Source organism: Oryzias latipes, chromosome 6 (genome assembly GCF_002234675.1).
Source record: "Oryzias latipes chromosome 6, ASM223467v1".
Taxonomy (NCBI): domain Eukaryota; kingdom Metazoa; phylum Chordata; class Actinopteri; order Beloniformes; family Adrianichthyidae; genus Oryzias; species Oryzias latipes.
The window spans coordinates 28,156,258-28,178,913 of record NC_019864.2 but is presented as its reverse complement, the minus strand read 5'-3'; the positions used below and the strand labels follow the sequence as shown (position 1 = coordinate 28,178,913).

Below are 22,656 nucleotides of genomic sequence, written 5' to 3'. Positions count from 1 at the left end.
AACCAATGACAGACGCAAATCAGAACTTCCGAAAGATTATGTCGCTGCAGATAATTAAGAGTACATACCGTGCGATTAGCAGAAGAGCATCACTCATGACTAGACAAGCAAACTAAAACCTCAGTCATTTAAAAAAAACAAAAAAAGCGTATTTTGCACACACAAAAAACACAAAATTGCAGTTTTTTATTTAAACAAAGTTAAAAAAAAATCCATCAAAAAGCAAATTTATTTGACACAAACCTCCTGAAAGAACAATAACAAACGTTGCTGTTAACCCTAACCCTAATGTTTAATGGAAGTGATGGGATTAAGAACAGTGTCATCTGCTGCTGCACAGGCAGAAGAAAGGGGCTGCATACCAGAATGTTCCACATTCAAAGAGAATATTTTGTCACAGCCTTTGTGACGTACCGTTAAAACAGCAAAAACTAATAATTGCCCAGTAACATCTCGTTTGGGGAGGAAAGAAACTGGTCTTTATGGCAGCGTGAGGAAGGCCTCAAATTCTACACAACGCCAATCAAGCGTGATATTAAACAGAGTAATCTGCTACGTGGATGAAAAGGGCTGTCCTCTTTCACGAAGGCGTTCATAAACAGATGAATGGGATTAGAGGCCGTTCACATACAAGATTCTTTGTAATAAAAAATAAAATACTTCTATGGTGGATTTCAGTACATAACACAACTGGACCTAAATGTTCCTCAGATTTATTGAATTGCATACAATCAAAACGTAGTAGAGGGTTTTTTTTTGTAGTTGCTTGCTTGTTTTGCATCTTTTTAGTGCTCAAACCCAAAGGTAAATCCTTTGCTTAACTGTACTGTGAATAGAAACTGGCGACAAATTACTGCTCCTTAGCAAAACTGGAATACTTGCAGCTGATGTGATATGATATTGTCATCAAAGTTGCACTCTAGAGAGAAAAAAAAGATAATTGCAGTAGCTGCTTTTGGTGAGCCAGAGAGTCCAATCATCTTTGAAAAGTCCCACCGGAGGAGGAAAAAGGAGTTCTCTCCTGTATTCTCTTTGTTTGCACCGTCGCGGTTAGTGCTATAAATCCAACATATAACATTTTTGTTTTCTAATAGTCACATTTAATTTGCTATTTGACAAATATCTTAGATTCCAAGAGCATAACTCCAGTGCATGTCGGTGTTTCCTCTAGAATCAATAAGACTGAGTCCTGCTTGTGAAGACATCATCAGCGCTTTGAAGTGAGGGTGAGTGTCGAGGAGACTCTGAAGATCTGAGGTAGCATGTTGCTCAGCTGGTAGAACATCTCCTCTGAGATACTCTGGCAATAAGACAAAATGACAAGATCAGGCCCAGACACCAAAAAAGACAGATTCGTCCGACAAAATGTGGTGAAAAAATACATAAAAATGAACATAATTCAGTTGAATTAGCAAGTCTTACTGAAGACGAGATCAAAAACGACATTCGTTCCCTTTTCTTACTGAACAGGAACTAGCGTATTTTCCGGACTATAAGTCGCACCGGAGTATAAGTCGCACCAGCCCAAAAATGCATTATAAAGTAGAAAAAACACAGATAAGTCGCACTGGACTATAAGTCGCATTTTAACTTTCACAACCTTATATGACACAATCATAGCAGACTGTTTATCTAATAATTTCACAGTAATTCTTTCTCATATTTATTTGTTCCTTTCATGAAGCATCATTGGCCAACTAATACTCTGTTTTCATCCTGTATTTGTAGAAACAGTTTTCACTTTTATTGCATTTCTGAATCTGTGAAATCATTGGAAAATAGAATATTATGTTGTTAGCCTTCAAGATCTTACTGTAAAAAAAAGTTTGTTGATTCTCTGAGTCACTTAACATCCTCTTAACACTTAACATACCTCATACATCAAATTGACCCAGGAACATAATATCTGTTCCTCACAAATGACCATAACAGGAGGGTTAACAATGTATTTATTTCAATTTATCTCTAATATAAGTCGCTGCGGAGTATAAGTCGCACCCCTTGCCAAACTATGAAAAAAAGGGCGACTTATAGTCCGGAAAATACGGTAGGTAAAAAAGAGAAAAACTGCATTCCAGAACCACAGACAGGTTACTTCTGCTGACATTTGTAAAGTTTGTTCAATCATGAATCACCACAGCTGAAATCTTGGTGTTTTGATCTTTTTTTTTTTTTTTTTTTCCAGAACATTCTATAGACCAGCGGTCCCCGACCCTTTTTGGGCCATGGACTGGTTTCATGCGAGGCTGAAATTTGCGTCAGATTATTTTTTTTAGCCTCCAAGTTTCCAGTTTCCAATTTGTAGTTTCTTGTTGTTGTTTTGTAATACTCAAATCAAATGTTGAACTGAAAGAAAATGGTGGCCCAAAAACAAAGACTTGAGCCAAATGATGGAGAAAGTGAAACGTTGCATCCCTTCAATTTCATATGCCTGCAAATATCAGCTCATTACTTTCTCAAAATGAGCTGAACCATCTTAAGTTAAATATGACAGGAGCGGTTATCTATTTTCGCACAATACTTTAGGACATTTTTTACAATTCTGCAAGTTGCTTGAACCCTTTTGAAAACCCACAGAGACAGAACAGCACTGTCTGTGTCTAAATAAGCCTCAGCATTCCTTCTGTTGTCCTGACGTGGAAGGGGTCACTTCTTTTGGGAGACAGAGCAGTCAAAAGGCTGAAACGAAGACAGCTCCTTCCACCAGGGAAGAATGTTAAGACACAGCAGCACACGAGCAGACAGGCAGACAGCATATACTTAGACATGGTCTGTCTTGGATGTGGGGGCAACGATAGTCATTTCAGCACTTGCTATTTTGACGTGTGCCTGAGCATGAAGCTGGCAGGAAGCTCATATTCCTTTGATGCGCCTCGTTTTATTGTCTCATCCTGTCGACGTGACATCGTACCATAGACTCTGCTGCCTCTCCGACAGACCACAAACCCTGCAGGTACATCCAGCTCGACTCAAAGGAACTCAAGTCGCTAACACAGAGGAATTTTCACCTTAGAACGGAAAATGTTGCTCAATTTATATGGAGTGAGGCCCGTGTGAGCACGTCCGTCTTCCCACTTGTTCCACAGTCTTGTGATTGAGTCGGAGCTTTCGCCACGGCAGTGAAAACAGCTAACTAAAGAGACTGGGCTTTGATTTATAGTCAGCTTTTCAAACATTAGTTCTTCTCCGCCTGACTTCAGAAGCTTACACTGCAAAGCCAGGTGTGCCTTTTGTGAGCTCATATACATACAAGGCCTAAAGTACACATTTCTTTAGAAAGAACTGAAAGCATCCACGTATGGCCGTCAATAAGGGAACAATCGAGGCACCTTAAAGCCCAAAATAATCCACATGTGAAGAAATTCCAGCTTTCGCTGCTCTCAGTGGGAGGTTACAGGTGAAGTTTAGAAGTATTGTGACCCCATTCATAACTACACTAAAATGTATAGAACAGGGTTTCACATGGCGGCGCCTAAAATGAAAAATGGCTCGCCACCTGCAAGATCCAGAGCTGTGGAGATTTGAGAAGCTCCTGTAGTTCCTGAATATGTCTTTAAAAAAAAAAATCAACAGTTCAGACCTGCTGAGCTCTCCAGTGTATGATTTACAGTATTCTGGTAACACGTTAATTTCACCAAGATGTGCATCCACCCTGAAATCCCAGCTTTTTCTAAACTCACCTTTGGCACCACAAACTGGACCGTGCGTGATATACCTCCATCCCACGATGCCATTTCCATCATAAAACCTGTTAAAAAAACATTTATTATTGAAAACCTGATGGTGGAATTTCAACAAAGTTTGCAAAAATTTAAGTTTTTAAGCAACAGTAAAGAATTAGCAGACGAGTTGGAATTTAAATAAAAAAACATTGGAATATTTGTTTAATTATAAATTAGATTATAAAGTCAACGTGACAATGTCAAACGATACTGCACAGGCCAAAGTAGAAATTAGTTTAAGGACAAAAGAGAGGATTGCTTTTAATCAGATTAAAGCAATGCACGAAACACAGATAAATAAAACTAGTTGGAAATTGTTCTTTAAGTTCTGAATTCATATTTCATACATGCTGATTATGATAACTGCACACACATACTTTTCTGTGTTTTTTAGCAATGGGATTAACTAAACTGCTGTCAGCCGACTTCCCTCAGTCGATTCCACTATCATGTCATTTTATAGCCTGTTCCTTTATGTCAGTATTTATTTTATTATTACTAAAACAGCACTGATCTGATGATCTGAATCCTAAAAACATATATACAAAAGGACCAGTGGCAAATATTTCATTCACTGAGTATTTAATCTATATTTTAAAAAAGTCTTACAGCAAAGACTTGTGATGTAAAGACCCACTCTGATGAAAATTGTGTTTTTGGTGTTTTGTTTTGATGTTCTTGTGTCATTTTTCGGATTTTAAAAATAACCTCCAAATTGCATTACTTTATTCAGTATTTCTTTATTTAAATAGTTGTGAATCAGTTGGAGACGAAAACAATGCTGTTTGAAAAAAAACGCTTATTTGTGATATAGGAAATATTCTGGAGGGGCCACAAGCGCCCTGCTCCGCTCCATTCTGATGCATCCACCTGTAGATCCACCAGATCACTTTTCGTCTCGATCCAAGCTGCCATTTGGCTCAAAACTGTACGGATGGATAGCTCCAATATTTCTCGACGTTTTTGTAGCACCGCTAATGTTGGCGTCGGGTTTGGGGGGGCTCTAAGCTAGTGGGAGAGCGTGTACACAGAGAGCTGCCAGCAAGGTGGAGGGGTATTATTTAACTTTAATACCCCTCCACCGGAGGGGTATTAAAGTTGTATTAAAGGCGCCGGGGCCTCCGGTGCCTGGCGCCTCCGGTGCCAGGCGCCGGGGCCTCCGGTGCCTGGCGGGGGGTGGTGGGGGCTCCGTTGGTCGGGGGGTCGGGTCCGGCGCCGGGGTGGGGCGGGCTGGGGCGCTGCGTGGTCCTCTGGGCTTGGGTGTGGGGGTGCGTGGTGGGGGGGTGGGGTGGTGTTCCGGCTTGGCTTGGGGGGGTGGTCCCTTTGCCTGTGCTGGGGGGGGTTGGCGGGGGGCGCTGCTCGGGGGGGGGCCCAGCGGCGCTGGATGGGCTTCCCATCTACGCCTGGGGCTGGGATCAGCCCTTCCCTGGCTCTGGGGCTGGACGGGACAACCCTCTTGGGGCCCCCGGGCGCTCTGGGTGTCATCCGCTTCGGCTGCGGGGTCTGGGGTGGGGTGGGGTGGGGGGTCTTGTCGGCCCTGTCCTGTGGGGGGGCATTCTGGGGGAGGGGGGGGGCCGCTATTGGTACGGGGCAGGGGGGGTTGACGGGTCGGGGTCTCCGCTGAGGCCATCGGCGGTTTCCCCGGCCGGTTGGCTGCCTCGGTCCCGTCGAGGCCTGACCAGAGCTCTTCTAGGGCCGGCGTTTGGGGGTGGGGGCCTGGGCTTGCTCCGGGGGGGGCCGGCGCTTTCTGGCTCCTCTCCCTCTGTGTGGGGTGGGTGGTGCTGGGCCTGGGGTGTCGGCGCCTCCGGGGGTGGGGCCCCTGGGCTGGGTGGGCCTGGCCCCCTTGCTGGGGGGGGGGGGGGGGGCGGGGGACAGCTGTTTGACCACCGGGGGACAGTCTACCAGCTGTCCCCAACTTACCCCCTTCCTCATATAACCTCATAATAGGGTGAGGGGGTGGGGGGCTTAGCCTGCGATGAGCTTTGGGGGGGGGGGTTTACTAGGCAGTGGCCCCCCCTCCTATGGTTGCCGTATGGAGTGGGCCCCCCCTCTTTCGGTTTTATTTGCACCTTAGACATGTAGGGCCCTTGGTAGGGGGGGTGCTTGGACATCACTGCCAGCAAGCAGCAGATGTCCTCCTAGCACCCTACCCGCCAATTTTAACCGCACCTTAGACATTTAGGGCCCCTTGGTGGGGAGGGTGAGGGGACATCACTGTGAGTAATCAGGAGATGTCCCCTTAGTGCCCTACCCGCCAATTTTAACTGCACCCCCCTTAGTACACACACCCCTCCCCCCTCAATATATACATCCCAACATAAACACACACACATGCACACACACACCCTCTTAAACACACATATACGCACACACATTTTGCAAGGAAGGTGGGACCTAGGACCATCTGTCCCCTGCCTCTTCCCTGGTGGGGGGTACGGGCCCCTTTGCAGCGGCGGCCGTGTCCCCGGGGTGCCGGCTTCCTGGGCCCGGCGGTGCTCTCTCCGCGCGGTGGGGGGGTTCACATTACATCTGAGCCGGGGGTGTTGGTGTCCCTGGGGGGTGGGTTCTGGCCCTTGCTCCTGAGCGCTGGGCCCCGCCAAACTTCCAACTGTGGCCGAGCCTGGTCGGGCCATATTTACAACACCCCTTGTGGGCCCTCTTTTTTCCCCGGGGTTCCCCCCTCCTGGGCGGGGGCGGCGGGCCCCTGCCTTGCTCCTCCCTGGACCAACCGTGGGCCGGGCGGATGGCCGCCTGGAGTGCGGGGCGGGTCTCCCTTGGGGGGTCCTGGCTCGTACCTGGGGTTGGGGCGGGGGGATGCCCGGAACTCCTGGGTGGTGGTGGGGTGCTCATCTGGGGCTGTGGGCGTCCCTCTCCGGTGGGGCCCTGCGTTGGGCTCTCCCGGCGCGGCGGGGGGGCTGTTCTCCTGGTTGGGCTGGGGCGGCCCTCTCTTTCCCTCTGTGCCTCCCTGCTCTCTGGCTCTGGGGGGCCTTGCGGCGGTCCTGCTGGCCCTGGCCTGGGTGGCGGGCTTGGTCGCCCGGGCGGCGGTTGTTCCCTGCCGGTTTCCGTGTGGCGTGGGGGGGATTCCGGCTGCCGCTGCTGCTGCGGTGGGGGTCTTGGGGTGGGGATGGCTGGGCGCTCTCCTTCCTTCTTTACACATTCCACCATCCATATTAGAAGAACATGAGCACTCACCTGAGCACGGGTGTTGGCTCACCTTTGCACTGGCGGTTTGCGTGACTGAATGACTGAAATGTTTCACACTAGTTGGTGTTAAGGCATAAGTATGCGTGTGAGCACTATCTGTTTTGTGTACATGTCGACAGATGGACATTTTTGCAACTAGCAGGTGTGTTTGACACTTGGGTGTGTGTGTGGACAGGCTCCGCCCTTTTTGTACTGCATTTGAGCCTTACCATGGTGATTAACAACCAGTAAACTTGTTGCTCTATGCTGCTTCATGGTCTTATCCCCCTTCCCCTCCTACTATCACCCTCCTTCCCCCCCTCTTTCTAACGTCCCTCTCTCTTCTTCCCCTCTTTCCTTTTCCGTCCGGTCCAACACCAAAGATCTTCAAACATGTTTGAAATTAATAAAGTTTGGCCTCAATTACAAAAGGGGTTTATTCAGACATACCTTTGGTTTGTCTGAAGATTAATAACCCCTCTTGTTAAAGTAAAATATGTCCAACACAAGAGGCCCTCAGCTCTCATCTGTTTGCCCAGCTGTTGGACAGGACAAGGTAAAAAAAAAAAAAAAAAGGTGGAGGGGTATGGGGGGGGGGGGGGGGTTGCTCCGTGCCAGCGGTCCAAAGTGAACTTCAAAACGAACTACTGCCGAAAACTACGTCCTCAAAAACGACAAATGATTTGGCTAAATACGGCATCATCATCATGAAAAGACCAATGGGAAGGCTTTGAAAATAGATCAAAAGATGATGGAAGTGGAAATTAAATGTAAAATCCTTTTTGTAGTGTCAGTTAAAACAGGCTTATTTTCAATAAATAATAAGAACAAAGCATCCCATGATAAAGTGTGGCCAGAACAGATTCTGTGATTCAGGGAACCCGTTTTGGATCAACTAGAACCAAACTGATGGAGATAATTGTTGTTATTGTGCCTCATTCCAGGACTCACATGATTCACTTAACTTCATTTATCTATTTCAATCAAACCTGAGCATCTGCGAGTGAATAAGTACGTTACCTTTGACACATTTGAACACCAGCTCGGCCCTCTTGAGACACCAAGGGATAGTCATCTCCTGTGAAGCAAAAAGATGATTCGAGTGCAACTTTACTGACTGATTTTGGTTAAGAAACTTCTTCTTCTTCTTCTTCAGTCTTGTCTTTGTCTGTCTTGACAAATGTCTTTGTGGATCATTATCAGAACCAAACATAACACAATATTAATAGTAACAGATTGGATTTATCTGTGCTTTTCCAGATGCTCAAAGTGCTTACAATGTATCCCCATTATTCATTCAGTCCTCATTCATACTTGGTGATGGTTTGATTTGATTTGATTTGGTGTATTGATTTATTTCAAGCATTGTAGTCAAAGCAATAACTTTGGTAACTACTGATGCAGCCACAGCTGCCCCAGGGCAGACTGACAGAGGCATGGCTGCCAGTACGCTGCCAGTACTAACCCTACGGCCCCTCTGACCATCACTGGAACATTCATACACATTCACACACCAGTGGAGCCACACTGGAGGCAGGGAGGGGTGAAGTGCCTTTCCCAAAGACACAATGACGGTTGACTGGATCGAACCGCCGACCCTTTTGTTGGCCGACCTGTTTAACCGCCTGAGCCACTGCCACCCTACAATAGAAGGAGAACATAGCCAAGAGAAGCCAACACCTCACTTTATTCCCCAGGTTTTAGAGAATAGGCAATACCACCTTAAAATGCTTCCGAGTTGTAAAGAACATGCATTACTTCAGGGAACTTATTCCAAATGAAATGTACTTTCTGTGAGTGTACAGAGTGTACAGAGTACTTTCTGTGAGTGAAACTACATCAATGCCCCTTTACACAGTTTCTGTGCGAGTTACTTCCACCAAGATCTTGGCGAGTTTGGCTCCAGGCTACAACTGGTAACTTCAGACTCGTCATCTCTGAGAGCCATCTTTAATCCCAGCAAACAGTGTCACACAGACACAGTCATACTCCCACACACATCCTTAAACTGACAAACGTTTCAAGGACACCTCAACTCATCAACGTATTTTAAGCAGAGAAGGATTTTTGGCTCAATAGGTTTCTGAGCAGCAACACATATTTTCAGCTTAAAATAATGGGCTAATGTATTGCATGAACAAGGAAAATCTTTGCTTTTCAGTTCTCTTCAACATTGTTTAAACACACAAAACCCTGAGCTGAAGGAACTGCCCTCCTCTAAACAAACCATACCAACAATGTTTGTAGGAAAAGCCACGAAAAGGCCTGTACAAACACGCAAAGACCTCTACTGAATGAGAAACCACTTAAAAGACCTGAACAGATGGATAAGTGTTGATGTCAATTCAAAAAGCTATCAATTAAAAGCCTCTGGCTCCCAAAGCTTCAGAAAATTAGACCAATGGTTTTGTAAACAATCAGATCTTGATCAGACATGAGTATAGACAAATAGTACCGAGCATGTTGTGGCAGGAGAGCAATCCAGACAGAAGCTTTGTCAAAAAAAAAAGAAAAAAGAAAAATCATGTGAAAATGAAAGTGCAGGTTTTTGTTGTGAAGTGTTGCGCCTCAGGACTTAAAATAGGTCATCGTATTGGCTGGTTCTGTCAGCTAAAACAAATAAAGGAACACGCCGTACATTTTCAGTTTTTGTTTGACCAAAAACTGGGACAAAATGCAAAAAAGTGGGCTGAAAAACCAGGAAAAGTTATAAAAAATTAGGATCAGAGGTGTTTTAAAATCCGTCAGGAAGTTGGAGATTCAGCACATAATATCTATGACTGTCCTAAATAAGAAAAATATTGAACAACACTGCAATAAAACCAATATTAGACATAAAACGACGTAAACACCAGGCATTTCACGAGTGTTCTTGAATACATGTTTAGTTCAGTGTTCACACTGATCAAGTAAGGAGGGGCTTCTACTTCTTTTCCTACCATTTGCATGTCTACCACTGACAGTTGGAAGAGGCTTGGTGCAAAATGTTGAAGTGGTGCAAATCTTGTGATTTGGACATGAAACGGCTCGGTTTATAGCCTCCTTGCAATGGCGAATATGGATCCCCACCGTGTCAAGCGAGTGGCTTGGTTTAAAAAAACTAAACTCAGACGTCGTCAGGCTCGTTGCCATGTCTGGAATCACCCGTTAAACCAATTTCATGAGTCACTGCCAAATCTAAGTCCCTGATTGGTCAAAGTTCTAACTGGTAGGGGTGTAACAATACGTTAAAATCTCAATTTGGTTCGATTCAGAATTTCATAGGGCTTGGTTCGTTACATTTCGGTTAGGTACTGCTGTTTAACAAATCTGCCTGATATGAACTGCTATTTTATGAACTATTATTTTATGGTTATTTATTGTGAGTGTTTGTGTGTGATTTGCTGCCGGAAACCTGCCGGAGAATTAATAAAGTTTTTATCTATCCATCTATCTTTTTCGGTAAAAAAAAAAAATCAAAGCAGAAAAAAATGACTTACAAAATGCATTTATTGGTTTTACATAACAATAAATAAAATTGACCTATGTATGTGATCTGCTTAATAAAATAAGAAAAATTATTAGCTGCCAGGAACCAAAAACTTTATTTTCAGGCCAGCGTTAAATATTAAACATTTGAACTTGCACATTTTTTTCTTGTAGACCCGATTGTTATGGTCGGTGATGCCGTTTTAAGATGGTTAACAGATTAGATGTGTTACTGTGGCATACGGTGTCTTTGTGTAACAATGTCAACACACAGCATTCGACTTATCCAATTGTCTTTTCCCTTCATGGATGGTGACAACAAAGCCAAAGTTTTCCCCCCACACAGGAAAGCGTAAGGAGATGGCCTAACGCCTGCATTAGCCATTTTTTGACACGCTTACTGTCCGTCACCTAATAGCGTCTCTGAAGAAACTCACGGCTAACATTACTTCCGCTTTGGCGCAAAGTTAATACAGTGGCGACCTGGGGGTAGCCCCGCCTATAGCCACTAAGACTCATGGGAAGTGTGAAATCTTGTGTGTTGAATTCTTCACCATCACTGAGAGAGCTGTGAAGAGAAGTGAGGTTCATGTTGTTAACGCTGTTGGAAAGGAGATGGAGCAATCTATTTCTCTGTCTACTCTCTCCCTGAGACAGTTAAAGGGCGAGTCGAATATGGGGCACGGACAGCCAACACAGCTAGTTAACTGGCAGCTTTGCTCTCGTTTCCCCGCTACGAGTGACAAAGCAGCTGGGTCGTTACAATGCTTATGCGGGGGGGGGGACACGTACCAAAACGGTACATAGGGGAACTGTACCGAAATGGTTCGGTTCAACTACGTGTATCGTTGCACCCCTACTAACTGGTTTAACTGTACGCAGAGCCCAAGAGATGTCTTCGGTAGATCCCATTGAAATATATGGGGAGGTTGGTCAGCTTAACTTCTGACCCAATAGGAAAAAATAAAAAGTAAATGTGAAGAGCTTTGATAATGATGGTCCATAAGTCGTTACTGTGAATTAGCTTGAATCATATCCACCAACATTTGAGCAAAGCAGAGATTAAAGGAAACTTTATCCACAGTGGAGGAAATAAGTATTTGATCCCTTGCTAATTATGCAAGTTTACCCACAGTGTCTCTGTTGACAGACAGAGACACTGTGGGCAAGTGGGTAAGTGTCAATTCGAATTGAGAAAGCCTCTTGGATGAGAGGTGAAACTTCTAACTTTAAAACTAAGTCCCTAAACCTACAATAACTTTAAAAATGTATAACAATTTCTTTGCATTTCACTGAAGGAAATAAGCATTTGAACCTTCTTGCTGGAAAGAATTTGTGGAGAAACCCTCATTATCAAGCACAGAGTTCAGACATGTAATGTAGTTGAGCAGGTTTCTGCACATATCAGGAGGGACTTTAGTCCACTCTTCTATGCAAGTGGCTTCTAACAACAGTTGTCACGGTAACCCCCAGCTTCTTGCTGAGGGTTTTGTAGTCAAGGAAAACCCCAGAACTGACGGACTTAGTTTCATATTTACACATCATTAGACTCCTTTACTTCTATTCTTATAATTACAAAAACCTGAGATAATATTTCTCCACATTCCTGATTAAAGAAAGTAAACCAAAGCCCGGCCTCAGCTGTCACCAGCGAGTCGGATCAAAGCTGACACTGTTGAAACAGGCAGAACCCAACTGAGCGGCAGCACAGACAATCGTCACCCTGGACCAAAAACAACACGCAGCAAGTTTGGGCGACGGACAACAAAACGGGAAGGAATAACAACCCAGAGAAAGGTTTTACTTCTTATTCCCCTTTCTGCCTTTTGTTGACTGAAACACCAGGAAACAAAAAAAATGAAGAAGAATTTGAACAAATTTTCAGGCCAGAAAGGGGTCCAGAACAAAGCTGCTGAAGGGCGTAGCAGCAGCCATGGACGCCCACAGCTAAACCAAATAAGAAGGATTGAACTTTTAACTAAACACAATTTCCATGATTTCTAACATTAAAGTCAATCTTGACAGTCAATTAGGTAATGAAATTCATCTTACTTAGTACTAAAAAATTAAGCAAAAATTTCATTTGTATCGTCTTGTTGGCTTACAATTAACTTTGTTTTTGACACTTTATTAATGTGGCAAGAAAACACCAATTTGTTAAAATGTTTTAAAAATATATGCGAGTACTTAAAAAAGCCACTATGTTAGCACACATTTATCTGTACTGACCCCGAGGGCTGATGCTGATCACAAAACAGACTATTTCACATGTCAGTCATAAATCTGATTCATGGAATGTCAAATTACCAGATCCATGACAGAAAGAACTAAAAGATAAATGTGGCCAATCTGGAACCTGTACGACTGGAATTGTGATGATTTCAGACTGTACACTCATGGTGAAAACAGAGAACATGCAAAGCACATGCTGACACATGAGCATAAAAATACAATACTCAGAGAAAAACAAGACAAAAAATGTTTGTTCATTTCATTTAGAAAAGAAAAACTACCTATTATAGCAACTATAACTACAAATTTGAGCTATTTATTATCCATCATTTAAACATTGTGGTTCCAAAGAGAGACACTCAGCCTCCCGACTTGCTGCACCAGAACGTCAGAACTTCTTTTGTCTTATGCAATGATCATACTGCATAATGTGGATTTTGACACAGGTGAGCAAAAAACGGGCAAACCTGTATGAGGGCGTGAAGGTGACCTGCACGAAATATCCAGGTCATAAGCTGCTAGGCTAGCCTGTAGGGCATGTTTATGCGCATTCTTTTCGGTCGGTACTTAAACCTTATGAATGACAAGTGCGGTGAAAGGTCATGCCAAGATAACATCAGCTTTCTCTCATAAGTGCATTTAACTTACATTGGCCTTACAAAAACGTCACAATACCCTTACCACACGCACAACAATGGGACGTTCCATTTTCATAACATCCCATAAGGTGGCCGTACGAGCCTCAAGGAAACTGCAAGATGCACCTGTACTCTCCCCTCGAGATGCAAACGCTTTTCTTTACGACCCTCCTAGTCCCCTGGCCACCTAAAGACGGACAACCCTGTACAGGACAAGCCCATAAAAGACAACCTCGTCAGGGACAACCCCGTACAAGACGAGCCCATGTGGGACAACCACAAGCCCATAAAAGACAACCCCGTCAGGGACAACCCCGTACAAGACAACCACGTACAGGACAACCTCATACGGTACAACCCCGTCAGGAACAACCCCGTACAAGACGAGCCTGTACAGGACAACCCTGTACGTGACAAACTTGTACCTTTTTAAACCAATTTTCACTCTGCCGTTAGCTTGGTTTCCCCGTCGCAAACCTTTATCCTTTGTTTCCCCCATTCTGAGCTTCTCCACTGAGTACACGACACAGACTCACATGTATGTGAGCCACTTCACACATTCACCATTTCCTCATGTTTGACCTCTTAGGACCTGGCGTCTACATGTGTGGACGTCACATTTTGGGTTACATTACCACATTAGTGAATTCTGCTTAACTGGGACTCTGGGACTAACATTACCACATTAGTGAATTCTGCTTAACTGGGACTCTGGGACTACGTGTGTAGAGGGTTAGCTCAAATATGAACTCTGGTCTTAAGACACTAAAAACTCCCTTTAGATAATAGGATTCACCTTATTTATTTTTTTACATTATTTCCGGCGGAGTTTGCTTGCATTGAAAAAAGGCTGTTCTTACCTCGGACATGTCATGCACCAGCAGCAGGGGGATGGTGATGGTCGTGATGTCATGCGTGCAGCAGACCTTCAGGATGTTCCTCAAGCCCATGATGGCGGGGTCGCGCGCCGTGATGTTGCCCGAGCGGACGTTGTCGTCCACACACATATGAAAGACAACGTGAGCCTCTGACAGGTTGGAATGTCGTGTGATGTAGAACTCGCCTTGTAGGAAAAAATACCAGCATGCTTCAATTAGAGCAGTGAAGCTGCGTGATGACAAAAGCCAAGAAGCGTTGCTTTTACCTGGTAATATATTTGAGGAATTTCTTTCAAAGCTTTTGTTCTTTTCGTCACCTCCATTCTTTTGAATTTCTGAGGGGGAAAAAACACAATACTCAAATAAACATAGGAATAAAAAACTTCAATGACGACACTGGAGAGCCAGAGGAAGCTGAAGTATTCATGAAAGGATTTAGAGCGAGCAAGAATGTTTCTAAACATAGAGACACTCCACTGAACCACTTATCTTAAGACGTTACGATGATCTGAACACTTTTTTTTATCACGCAAGTCACAGTAATGCAAAGTGTCTTCTATTCCCAGACTGTTTAATCTTTCTCTCGTGTTGCTGTCATTTACATGAAAACCTCAGAAAAGACTCGCACTAGAAACTCAGCATTCACAGTAAAGGATGTCAAATATGAAAAAAAAAAACTTACATTTATTCTATTAAAAAAAAAAACACTCAAAATATGAGGAACTTTTCTTTCTTGTTTATCTAGTTAGACTTTAAATTCTGTTTAACTGGATTAACCTTAAAGTGAGTAAAATATGTAGAAGGGGGCGGCCGTGGTGCAGCGGTAGGGCGGTCGACCCATGATCGTAAGATTGCAGGTTCGATTCCCGCCTTGCACGCCCATGAGTCGAAGTGTCCTTGGGCAAGACACTGAACCCCACCTTGCCTCTGGGGGTAGGCGGGCGCCTGTGTTTGGCAGCGGAGCCGCCACCAGTGTGTGAATGTGTGAGTGAATGTGCGTGTGACTGGGTGAATGGGTCTGTGACTGTAAAGCGCTTTGTCCTTGTAGGAAGAAAGGCGCTATATAAGTATACGCCATTTACCAAAGAGATAATAGCCAAAAAATGTAGCGGTCTCTACATTAAACCTTTAACAAAAAAGTTTGGATTCCTGGAAAAAACATTTGCCAAAAAGAGAAAACGGACTTTAGACTTTCTTTATTTTTTTACCCGTCATCACTACTTTCAGAGAAATGCACCTTTTATTAAGAGTCAACTAACTGAAAGAATAAATAACTAAAACATACATGCATTGGCAAAACCAGAATGCCAGTCTATACCAGTCTAAGTTAGTTTTTAATGTGTGAAAAAGCTCGATATTTTAGAAGCCAACAAATTAATGAAACAAACATACACAATATGTTTTTTTTAAACTGCCTTTACAAAAATAATTCCAAGAAGCTTTGGCTTCTTGGAAGCAAGAAGAGGAAAAAAGACTTCGGACTTTCATTATTTCCCGTCCGTCTTAAATAGTTCTTATGACAGGCCTCACCGGGCTGGTCTTTGGGCTTGCTGCTGCGCTGAGCCCTGGCATAGAGCACCACCTGCTGCACCTCCTCCAGCTGCTCCTCCAGACTCAGAAAGTGGAAGTCCGTGCACTCCTTGGCCACCGTCGCAAAGTCTGGGAATGACAGAGGCAGAAATGTTAAATACAAACTGCTTACGTTTATGCTTTATGGTTTTCTAGAAGAACTTTCCTTTTTCACTTTATAAAGTAAAAAAAAACAAAATACAACGGGGGGGGGAGAGTACTGAATATTGAAAATAAAGCTCTCCAGTTTCCTGTAAGTGAGTCCTGACCTCTCTTGATGCCACTGTAGGAGTTGACTCTGTTGTCCACCAGCAGCACCAGCCCGCAGAGCGAGGACGAGTACAGCGACAGCGCCGTCTGCAGGCGCCGCAGCTTTGCTCCGCTGCTGCCGTATCGCCGGTGTTTGCAGAAATCCAGCACTTCTGCTCGGACCAGCCGCAGGTTATGCATCGTCTTCAGCTGCGCCCCTTGTTCAGGAAAGGACACAAAGATGCTTTTCATGGACATCGCAAAAGGCGAAAGAAAGCGTTCAATCAAAACGGGTTGGGGTCATCCAGCTGACCTAAGTGGATAGTGAAGCTTTCCTCCAGCTGAGGCTGCTCCTCAAACATCCTCACCCCCGAATCTGCAGCTTCTGACAGCTGGCTGGGCTGAACCTTTATCTCCTCACTGAAAATGTGTTAGAGAGCAAACAGCTGTCCATCTTTTCATCAGCTTGAACACTCCTTTAACTCTAATGAACTAAAACTATATTTAAAAAACAAACAAACATGTTAATACAAGATTCTGAATATCAAAGTTTTGCAAATAAGTAGACTTATTTTAGTAAAAAAAAAAAAAAAAATTCAGATAAAGTTTCACTGATGACAATGTTGATAATTTACCAAATGATTTGGGAATCCTAAATCACATTCCAAACCCTGAAATCTTCTTGTTTTCTGTCACTCTAACCCTTGTGCTATCCTAGGCACTTTAACGTTGGGAGTTGGGTCATCTAGACCCACTAGACAGTGCTCTGAACCTTTTTTCTTCAATGATTTGTGATCTTCACTGGTGTCCATGGATTACATGAAATCTTTCCACCTTTGTCATGGTAGGGAGAACACATCAATGTGAGGGTGGGGTCATCTAAGATAGCACAAGGGTTAAAAAGACAAAACTTCAGCAAAAGAAAGATTCTGTGAAGCGCTGATGTGTGCAGGAAAGTTTCACCCACAACAAGCTGTTCTGTGTTGCTCTGTCAGCTTTTTCCAGAGGACTGCTCAGGAAAATCTTTCTGCTACGATTTTTTTCCCCCTAAAGGTTATTCAATATACAGAGAAACATGTTATAAATGTATTGTAAACTCTGCAGCGTTACAGTTCTTCATATAACCATCCTCGTCTCTTCACTCAAAAACACAGCTTTGGGTGAAAGTTTTCTTTCCTCTCTATATTAACAAAGCCTGAATGCAAAAATAACCAACTTCAGATAGAAGATAGAAATGTTAGGATTTTGTGTATTTATCTTCTAGCAAAGTTTTGACATCAAACTCTTAAAACCTTAATGAAAAAAAAACCCATAACATCATTCAAAATTAAAACAAATGTTGCTAAATGTAAAAATATTTCAAATCTGTCCCAAACTAAATTGCAGTTAATTAAATGCTACTACTATAAAACAGGCAATTTAAGACACCGACACTATTTTAAATTAAATTAAAAAGAACTACATTGAAGTCAAATTTATTCCACCGCTTACAAATGATCGAAAGAATGGTTTTGTTAGAAACATTGAGCCATTTCTAATAATTTTTCCTTCAGTCATCTTTAAAACCTTAATGGAATTTTTTCTCATTTACAGCCATATAAACACAAAAAATATCATCTGAGATGAAGATCTTTGCTAAAACTACAAAAATCTGTCAAAAAAGCCTTAATATTCCCATGGTTATGCATTCCAAAAGCAGTTTTTCTCTTAACTTATGAGTGAAAAACATGATAAAAGATGCACTTTTTAAAGTATATATATATTTCTTTTTAGACTGGAATAATTTTTTGAAAGCATCTCTGACTATGGAAAAATGGAGAGTCCACAAAAAGATAGCATACTGGATTTTGGATCAGGAGCGCCATCTAGTGACAGTTAGCACTTGTTACCATCGCGTTTATCTGCTCAGTGAGACCTGTGGTGGGGTTCAAACATGTGAAAACTGTTTATGCTTGTGGATGAAAGAGAAAAAAGCAGTCTTCTAGAATATGGTGTTATTATAAAAAGAACCAGGTCTCATTTGTGGCTGTGTTAACAGCATGGCGGTGCCACACAGTCTTAACATCATCATCAAAGTTGAGTGAGTACTGACTTGATTTGGCTGCTGTTGTTGGATTTCTGCAGATCCTGGTGCAGCTTGATGACCCACTCTTGATATTCCTGCTTCTGAATGGTCGTCACTTGCTGCAGCTCAGTACTCCACTTGTTCTCCAAAACCTTTTCAAAGAAAACCAATTTGGATACATTATGGTGACAGAGAAATCGAAGAAAGTTTCATTTGGTGGACAAAGACCGAGCTTAACTGGAATGAACTCTGGCTAAATCGCCAGATTATGTGGGGCGACTACTTTTAGAAATACTCCCACAAACTAGTGAATTAGTGAAAGTCCCGCTGCCTCGGCAGAGTGACTATCATCAATAACTAACTACTACACATGTCTGCAATATCTTGACTTCCGTGCAATCACACACAATATATATTATGCTGCGCTCATAGCAACTCAACTCATTCCATTCTATTTTGTCCATACATATTTAACTTTTAACTGTTTCTGTACATATTGTACATTTTTTTTGTTAGAGATGTGAGTACAGTATTTCTATTTTATTTTATTTTATTTATCTTCATCACTCCAAGGCTGCTGCAGTTCCATTGTATCATCATGTACAATGACAATTAAAGGATTCGGATTCTGATGAAATGATCTGCACTGCTCTTTTATTTTCTTACCTGCTGAGCATCAAAATGTTGAGAAGCAACTGCATTTACATCATGGTCACTCAGAGTACTCCCCAGCTCGTGCATCACTTTGTCCATTTCTGCCGCTTGCCTACCAGGAAAGAAAGAATTCAAAATGCTGATAACAAAAGAGGAACATAAAACAAAGAATTTTTGAACTTCCTTTCTTTCAGGATAGCCTCCATCTGACCTTCTCCTCTGCATCCTCCTGACTCACACCAACCACCCTCATGTCCTCCTTCACTACATCTGTGAACCTCCTCTTTGATCTTCCTCTAGTCCTCTTTTCTGGTAGCTCCAACCTCAGCATCCTTTTACCAACATCATCACTGTTCCTCCTCCCAACATGTTTAAACCATCTCCATCTGCTTCTCTGCATTTATCTCCAAAACATCTAACATGAGCTGTCCCTCCGATTCCAAGAAACAACATCATGTCTCACTATTAGGGTGACATGAGGCAAAATGCACAGTGAACATGAGAAATCGTCTCAACTGCCTTTCCATGAAGTAAGAACATATTCAATGCACCTTTCTTGTAGCTTCTTGATCTCCATGTCTCTCTCACTGATGAGCTCAGAGATGCTAACGAAATAGTTGTGCTCCAGGTTAAGGAGAGTATCTGAGGCAGGAGAGTGGATCAGTTCATGGTAAACGTCAGCAAAGTCTTCATCCCAGCTGGGCTCTTCAGGGCGAGCGTGCTCCAGTGTCGTCTGAAACAGGTTTTAAGCAGCAGGATGTCACCACAGCAAACGGGTCTTTCTTTGTCTCTCTTCCCATTACAAAAGCATTGATGCAGACGTTTCTACAAACAGGAAAAGTTGTGTTTGGTTTGCCTCATCCTGGGCTCTAAATAGAAAAGAATCTGCACCATCTATATTAACTGTGGTACTAATGGTAACTGCGAGAAAAAACTGTCAACTGGCTTCTTTTTTTTATGAGGGTTTTGATCACCAATACTAAAAATGCTGAAGTGAAAGAAGTGTTTTCACCTCCACATACGACCTGCTCCATGCGCTGGCGAGGTGGTTTACATCCACTTCTCCGGTTGAGAGTCTCTGCAGGGCCAGCTCGGCCTCTCGCTCATATTCCAGAAGGGTTTCTTTCTCAATGAAGTTGAAAAGGGAGACTTTAAGCTCTGCAAATGCACCAAGAAACATGGGCATCATTTTTGACATATAAAACTGAACGACGGTAAATCAACTTAGTATTTTTAGTACGTAAATGAACTCTCACCGTTTTCAATGAAACATGGTATTTTATGAAGCATCATGAGTCGTCCGTGAAGGTCACTGACGTTGACCTGGGCAGGAAACTGTAGGGGCACCTTAAGGACACAGTTGTATTTTCCTGCCCTGAAATCAAACACAAACTCCTTTTTGGTGGAACTGCTTGCTTTCCCTTTGCTCTTCTTCATGCTGATGCCTGGAAAAAAAAAGTATACATCTCTTGAATTTCTTAAATTTGTGGAATCAAGTCAAGTCAAAGAAAAAAGTAAACATAGACATGAACAATGAATTTATCATCCAATGATTTTCCATTTCAGATTAAATCATAAAGCTTCACCAATTAAGCACACATACCTAACGGTTTTAAAACTCATGCTTTTAACCAAGGAAACGCAAAACTGTCTTTTCGTTTAAAAATGTATGCTAACCCATTTTGCTAGGTTTACTACCAAATATTATTCTTTAAAAAAAATATTAAAACGTGTTTTCCAAAATGAAATCTCGAAGCATGTAATTAGTGCAACACATCTCCAATGAAACTTCACAAAATCTCTAATGAGACACGTTTACCTGAGCCTGAATGTATATACTGAGGTGATTTCCGTTGCTGCGAAAACTAGCTAGCTTGTTTTTGTCCCAGTCAGCTGACCGTTGCCTACGGAAGCCGCATGTCGTCAAAAGGCTTTCGCAAACCCCACTGTGCGCGGTTTCTTATTTAAATGTTTGTCTTTGAATCTGATCAGTATAGCACTTTTTTGAATGTTAGGAACTATTATTATTTATCAGTTAAAACAGATTTATTGTGACAGAATAATATTATTTTACAGATTGTTGTGAACATTTCTTATGTAGTCTCCCTCTACAGATCATTTAGTCGTAGTTTTGTCACGATTGGGATCACTTAGTTTTGAATCTAAACATTCCTTGATTTAATAATAGTGTAAAATATTAACTTTTATAAAGCCTCACAATTAAAAAAAACTCCATCAAACTACGTAGAATTTGAGCATTATATATAATAGTATATAGTTGTGTGCTAAAGTCTTTAGCAGAAAAATATTGTAAACGAAGAAAGCTTTTTACAAATGAGAGTTGATAATTTATTTTCCTTTTTCAACAAAATTCAGTAAATAAACAAAAAGATTCTAATCAAATCAATATTTAATATCACTACTTTTGTTCCTTCAATCCTGCATCAATTCTGTTAGATACACTTCCACAAAATCAAAGATTTTTGTAGGAATACCTTCAGGTCCATCATCGAGAATTTATACCAAACAAATGCTAATGATCCCTAATGTCACACATAGATTGAAACCTGGTCAAGGACTGAGTCAGGAACAGCTGTGATGGACGCTTAAACCTGGGGAGAACAGCCAAACTCTGCAAGGTGAGGTTGTGAAAGACATGCACATTTCTAACATCTTGTAGTTAAATTAAAAAATTTTACTGCATCAAGTAACTTATAAACTTAAAGATATGTAGTTCAGGGTGTAGCGGTTCATTTTAACAACAAATCAATTTATATCATGATTTGCTGTTCCTGATACAATTAATAGCCAATATTGGTTCATTTTGAACGATCCAGTTCAATCACTGACCTAAAATCCAGCCAGGACATTTTTAGCCAAAACTTTTAAACCAGTGTGACTCTGGTACTCTGATACTTCTGGCAAGTGTAGAGTTGATGTGTACACATAAACAAGTAAACAAAAATTAAAAGAAAATCCATTCAAATTTTGGTTTCATAAAGTTGTAACACATGACCACATGTCTTTACACAATTCAAAGTGTTTCCACACATTGGACTGTAACATTCTTTTTTATTTTTTGGCTGCCACCACATATGTGTTGTCTGCTGTGATGCACTTGGTCGCTTTTATGTTACGGTAAAATAAACCTACCATGTCTCCAAATGCTATTTTCCAATCTTGACATTTTCGATTTATTTAATTTTGAAAAGATTTTATAATAGTTTGAATAGATAATAGATTAACAACTGCCCTAGAAAATATGTAGAAATATAAAATTGTTTCACTGATTAAGTCGATTAATCGTTACACCCCTATAATAACTTTTAAACTTAAATTATGTGGTAACATTTTTGTGGTTAAAAAAAATAAAGTCGTTAGGATGCAATACTGAACTCAAATAGTTAAATTCAAAATATTTAATTTACAAACCAATGTTTACACAGTACACTAATTCGCACTGCTTTGCAACCTTGAAAATGTTTCAGTCAATGACAATGTGGTTTGGAAGAAAAGCTTTAGAGGGGAAAATAATTTTCAAATATTCATTTGAAGAACGGTGCCTGCGTGTGCGCGCGTGGAAGTGCGTTTTCTTCAAGTTTAAGTTGCTAAGAGTTCGAGTTAAACTTTCTCCTCTACCAAAAATTCTTGCAACCAATACTTCCCCTAAAATCGCAATAGAAAAACTACTAACCGTCTTTTTTCATACTTTTTTCAATGTTACATTAAAAATAAATCACTAGAAATACATGTTCGTGCTAGCAAATGTATTTTTTACGTGGTTTTATTTTTTCATGAACATTTGCACACGGTCCCTAAAACGAAAGCACCGTCCCGTCATACCTCGCGTGGCCAACGGCTCTCCACCGACTGCTCCTTCATTGAATTTCCATACTCGCTGCTTCAGCTCGATTTTGCTCAGTTATTTTCAGAAAAGCAGCTAGTATTGACTCGTAAATTTGCACCACACCATCCACGCGTGTGTGTTTCGAACTGCG

General features: G+C 42.1%; 1 protein-coding gene across 3 annotated transcripts; it reads right to left on the bottom strand.

The window, feature by feature from the left end:
• Window positions 1-165: 165 nt before the first annotated feature.
• Window positions 166-22,560, bottom strand: c6h12orf4 (chromosome 6 C12orf4 homolog). 3 transcript variants are annotated; one of them, XM_004069836.4, is made up of 14 exons: window positions 20,478-20,587; window positions 19,915-20,103; window positions 19,671-19,816; window positions 19,210-19,391; window positions 18,671-18,770; window positions 18,032-18,156; window positions 16,253-16,359; window positions 15,960-16,157; window positions 15,652-15,780; window positions 14,388-14,456; window positions 14,104-14,306; window positions 7,926-7,983; window positions 3,681-3,748; window positions 166-1,300 (listed from the first exon to the last, which is right to left on the bottom strand). In XM_004069836.4, the coding sequence occupies exons 2-14, from the start codon at window positions 20,093-20,095 to the stop codon at window positions 1,208-1,210; spliced, it is 1,659 nt and encodes a 552-aa protein (XP_004069884.1). In that variant the 5' UTR covers window positions 20,096-20,103; window positions 20,478-20,587; the 3' UTR covers window positions 166-1,207. The 3 variants fall into 3 exon arrangements, with proteins under 3 accessions (XP_004069884.1, XP_023811825.1, XP_023811826.1); XM_023956057.1 differs by lacking the exon at window positions 20,478-20,587 and adding an exon at window positions 20,262-20,349; XM_023956058.1 differs by lacking the exon at window positions 20,478-20,587 and adding an exon at window positions 22,502-22,560 and having other exon boundaries at window positions 167-1,300.
• Window positions 22,561-22,656: the final 96 nt, after the last annotated feature.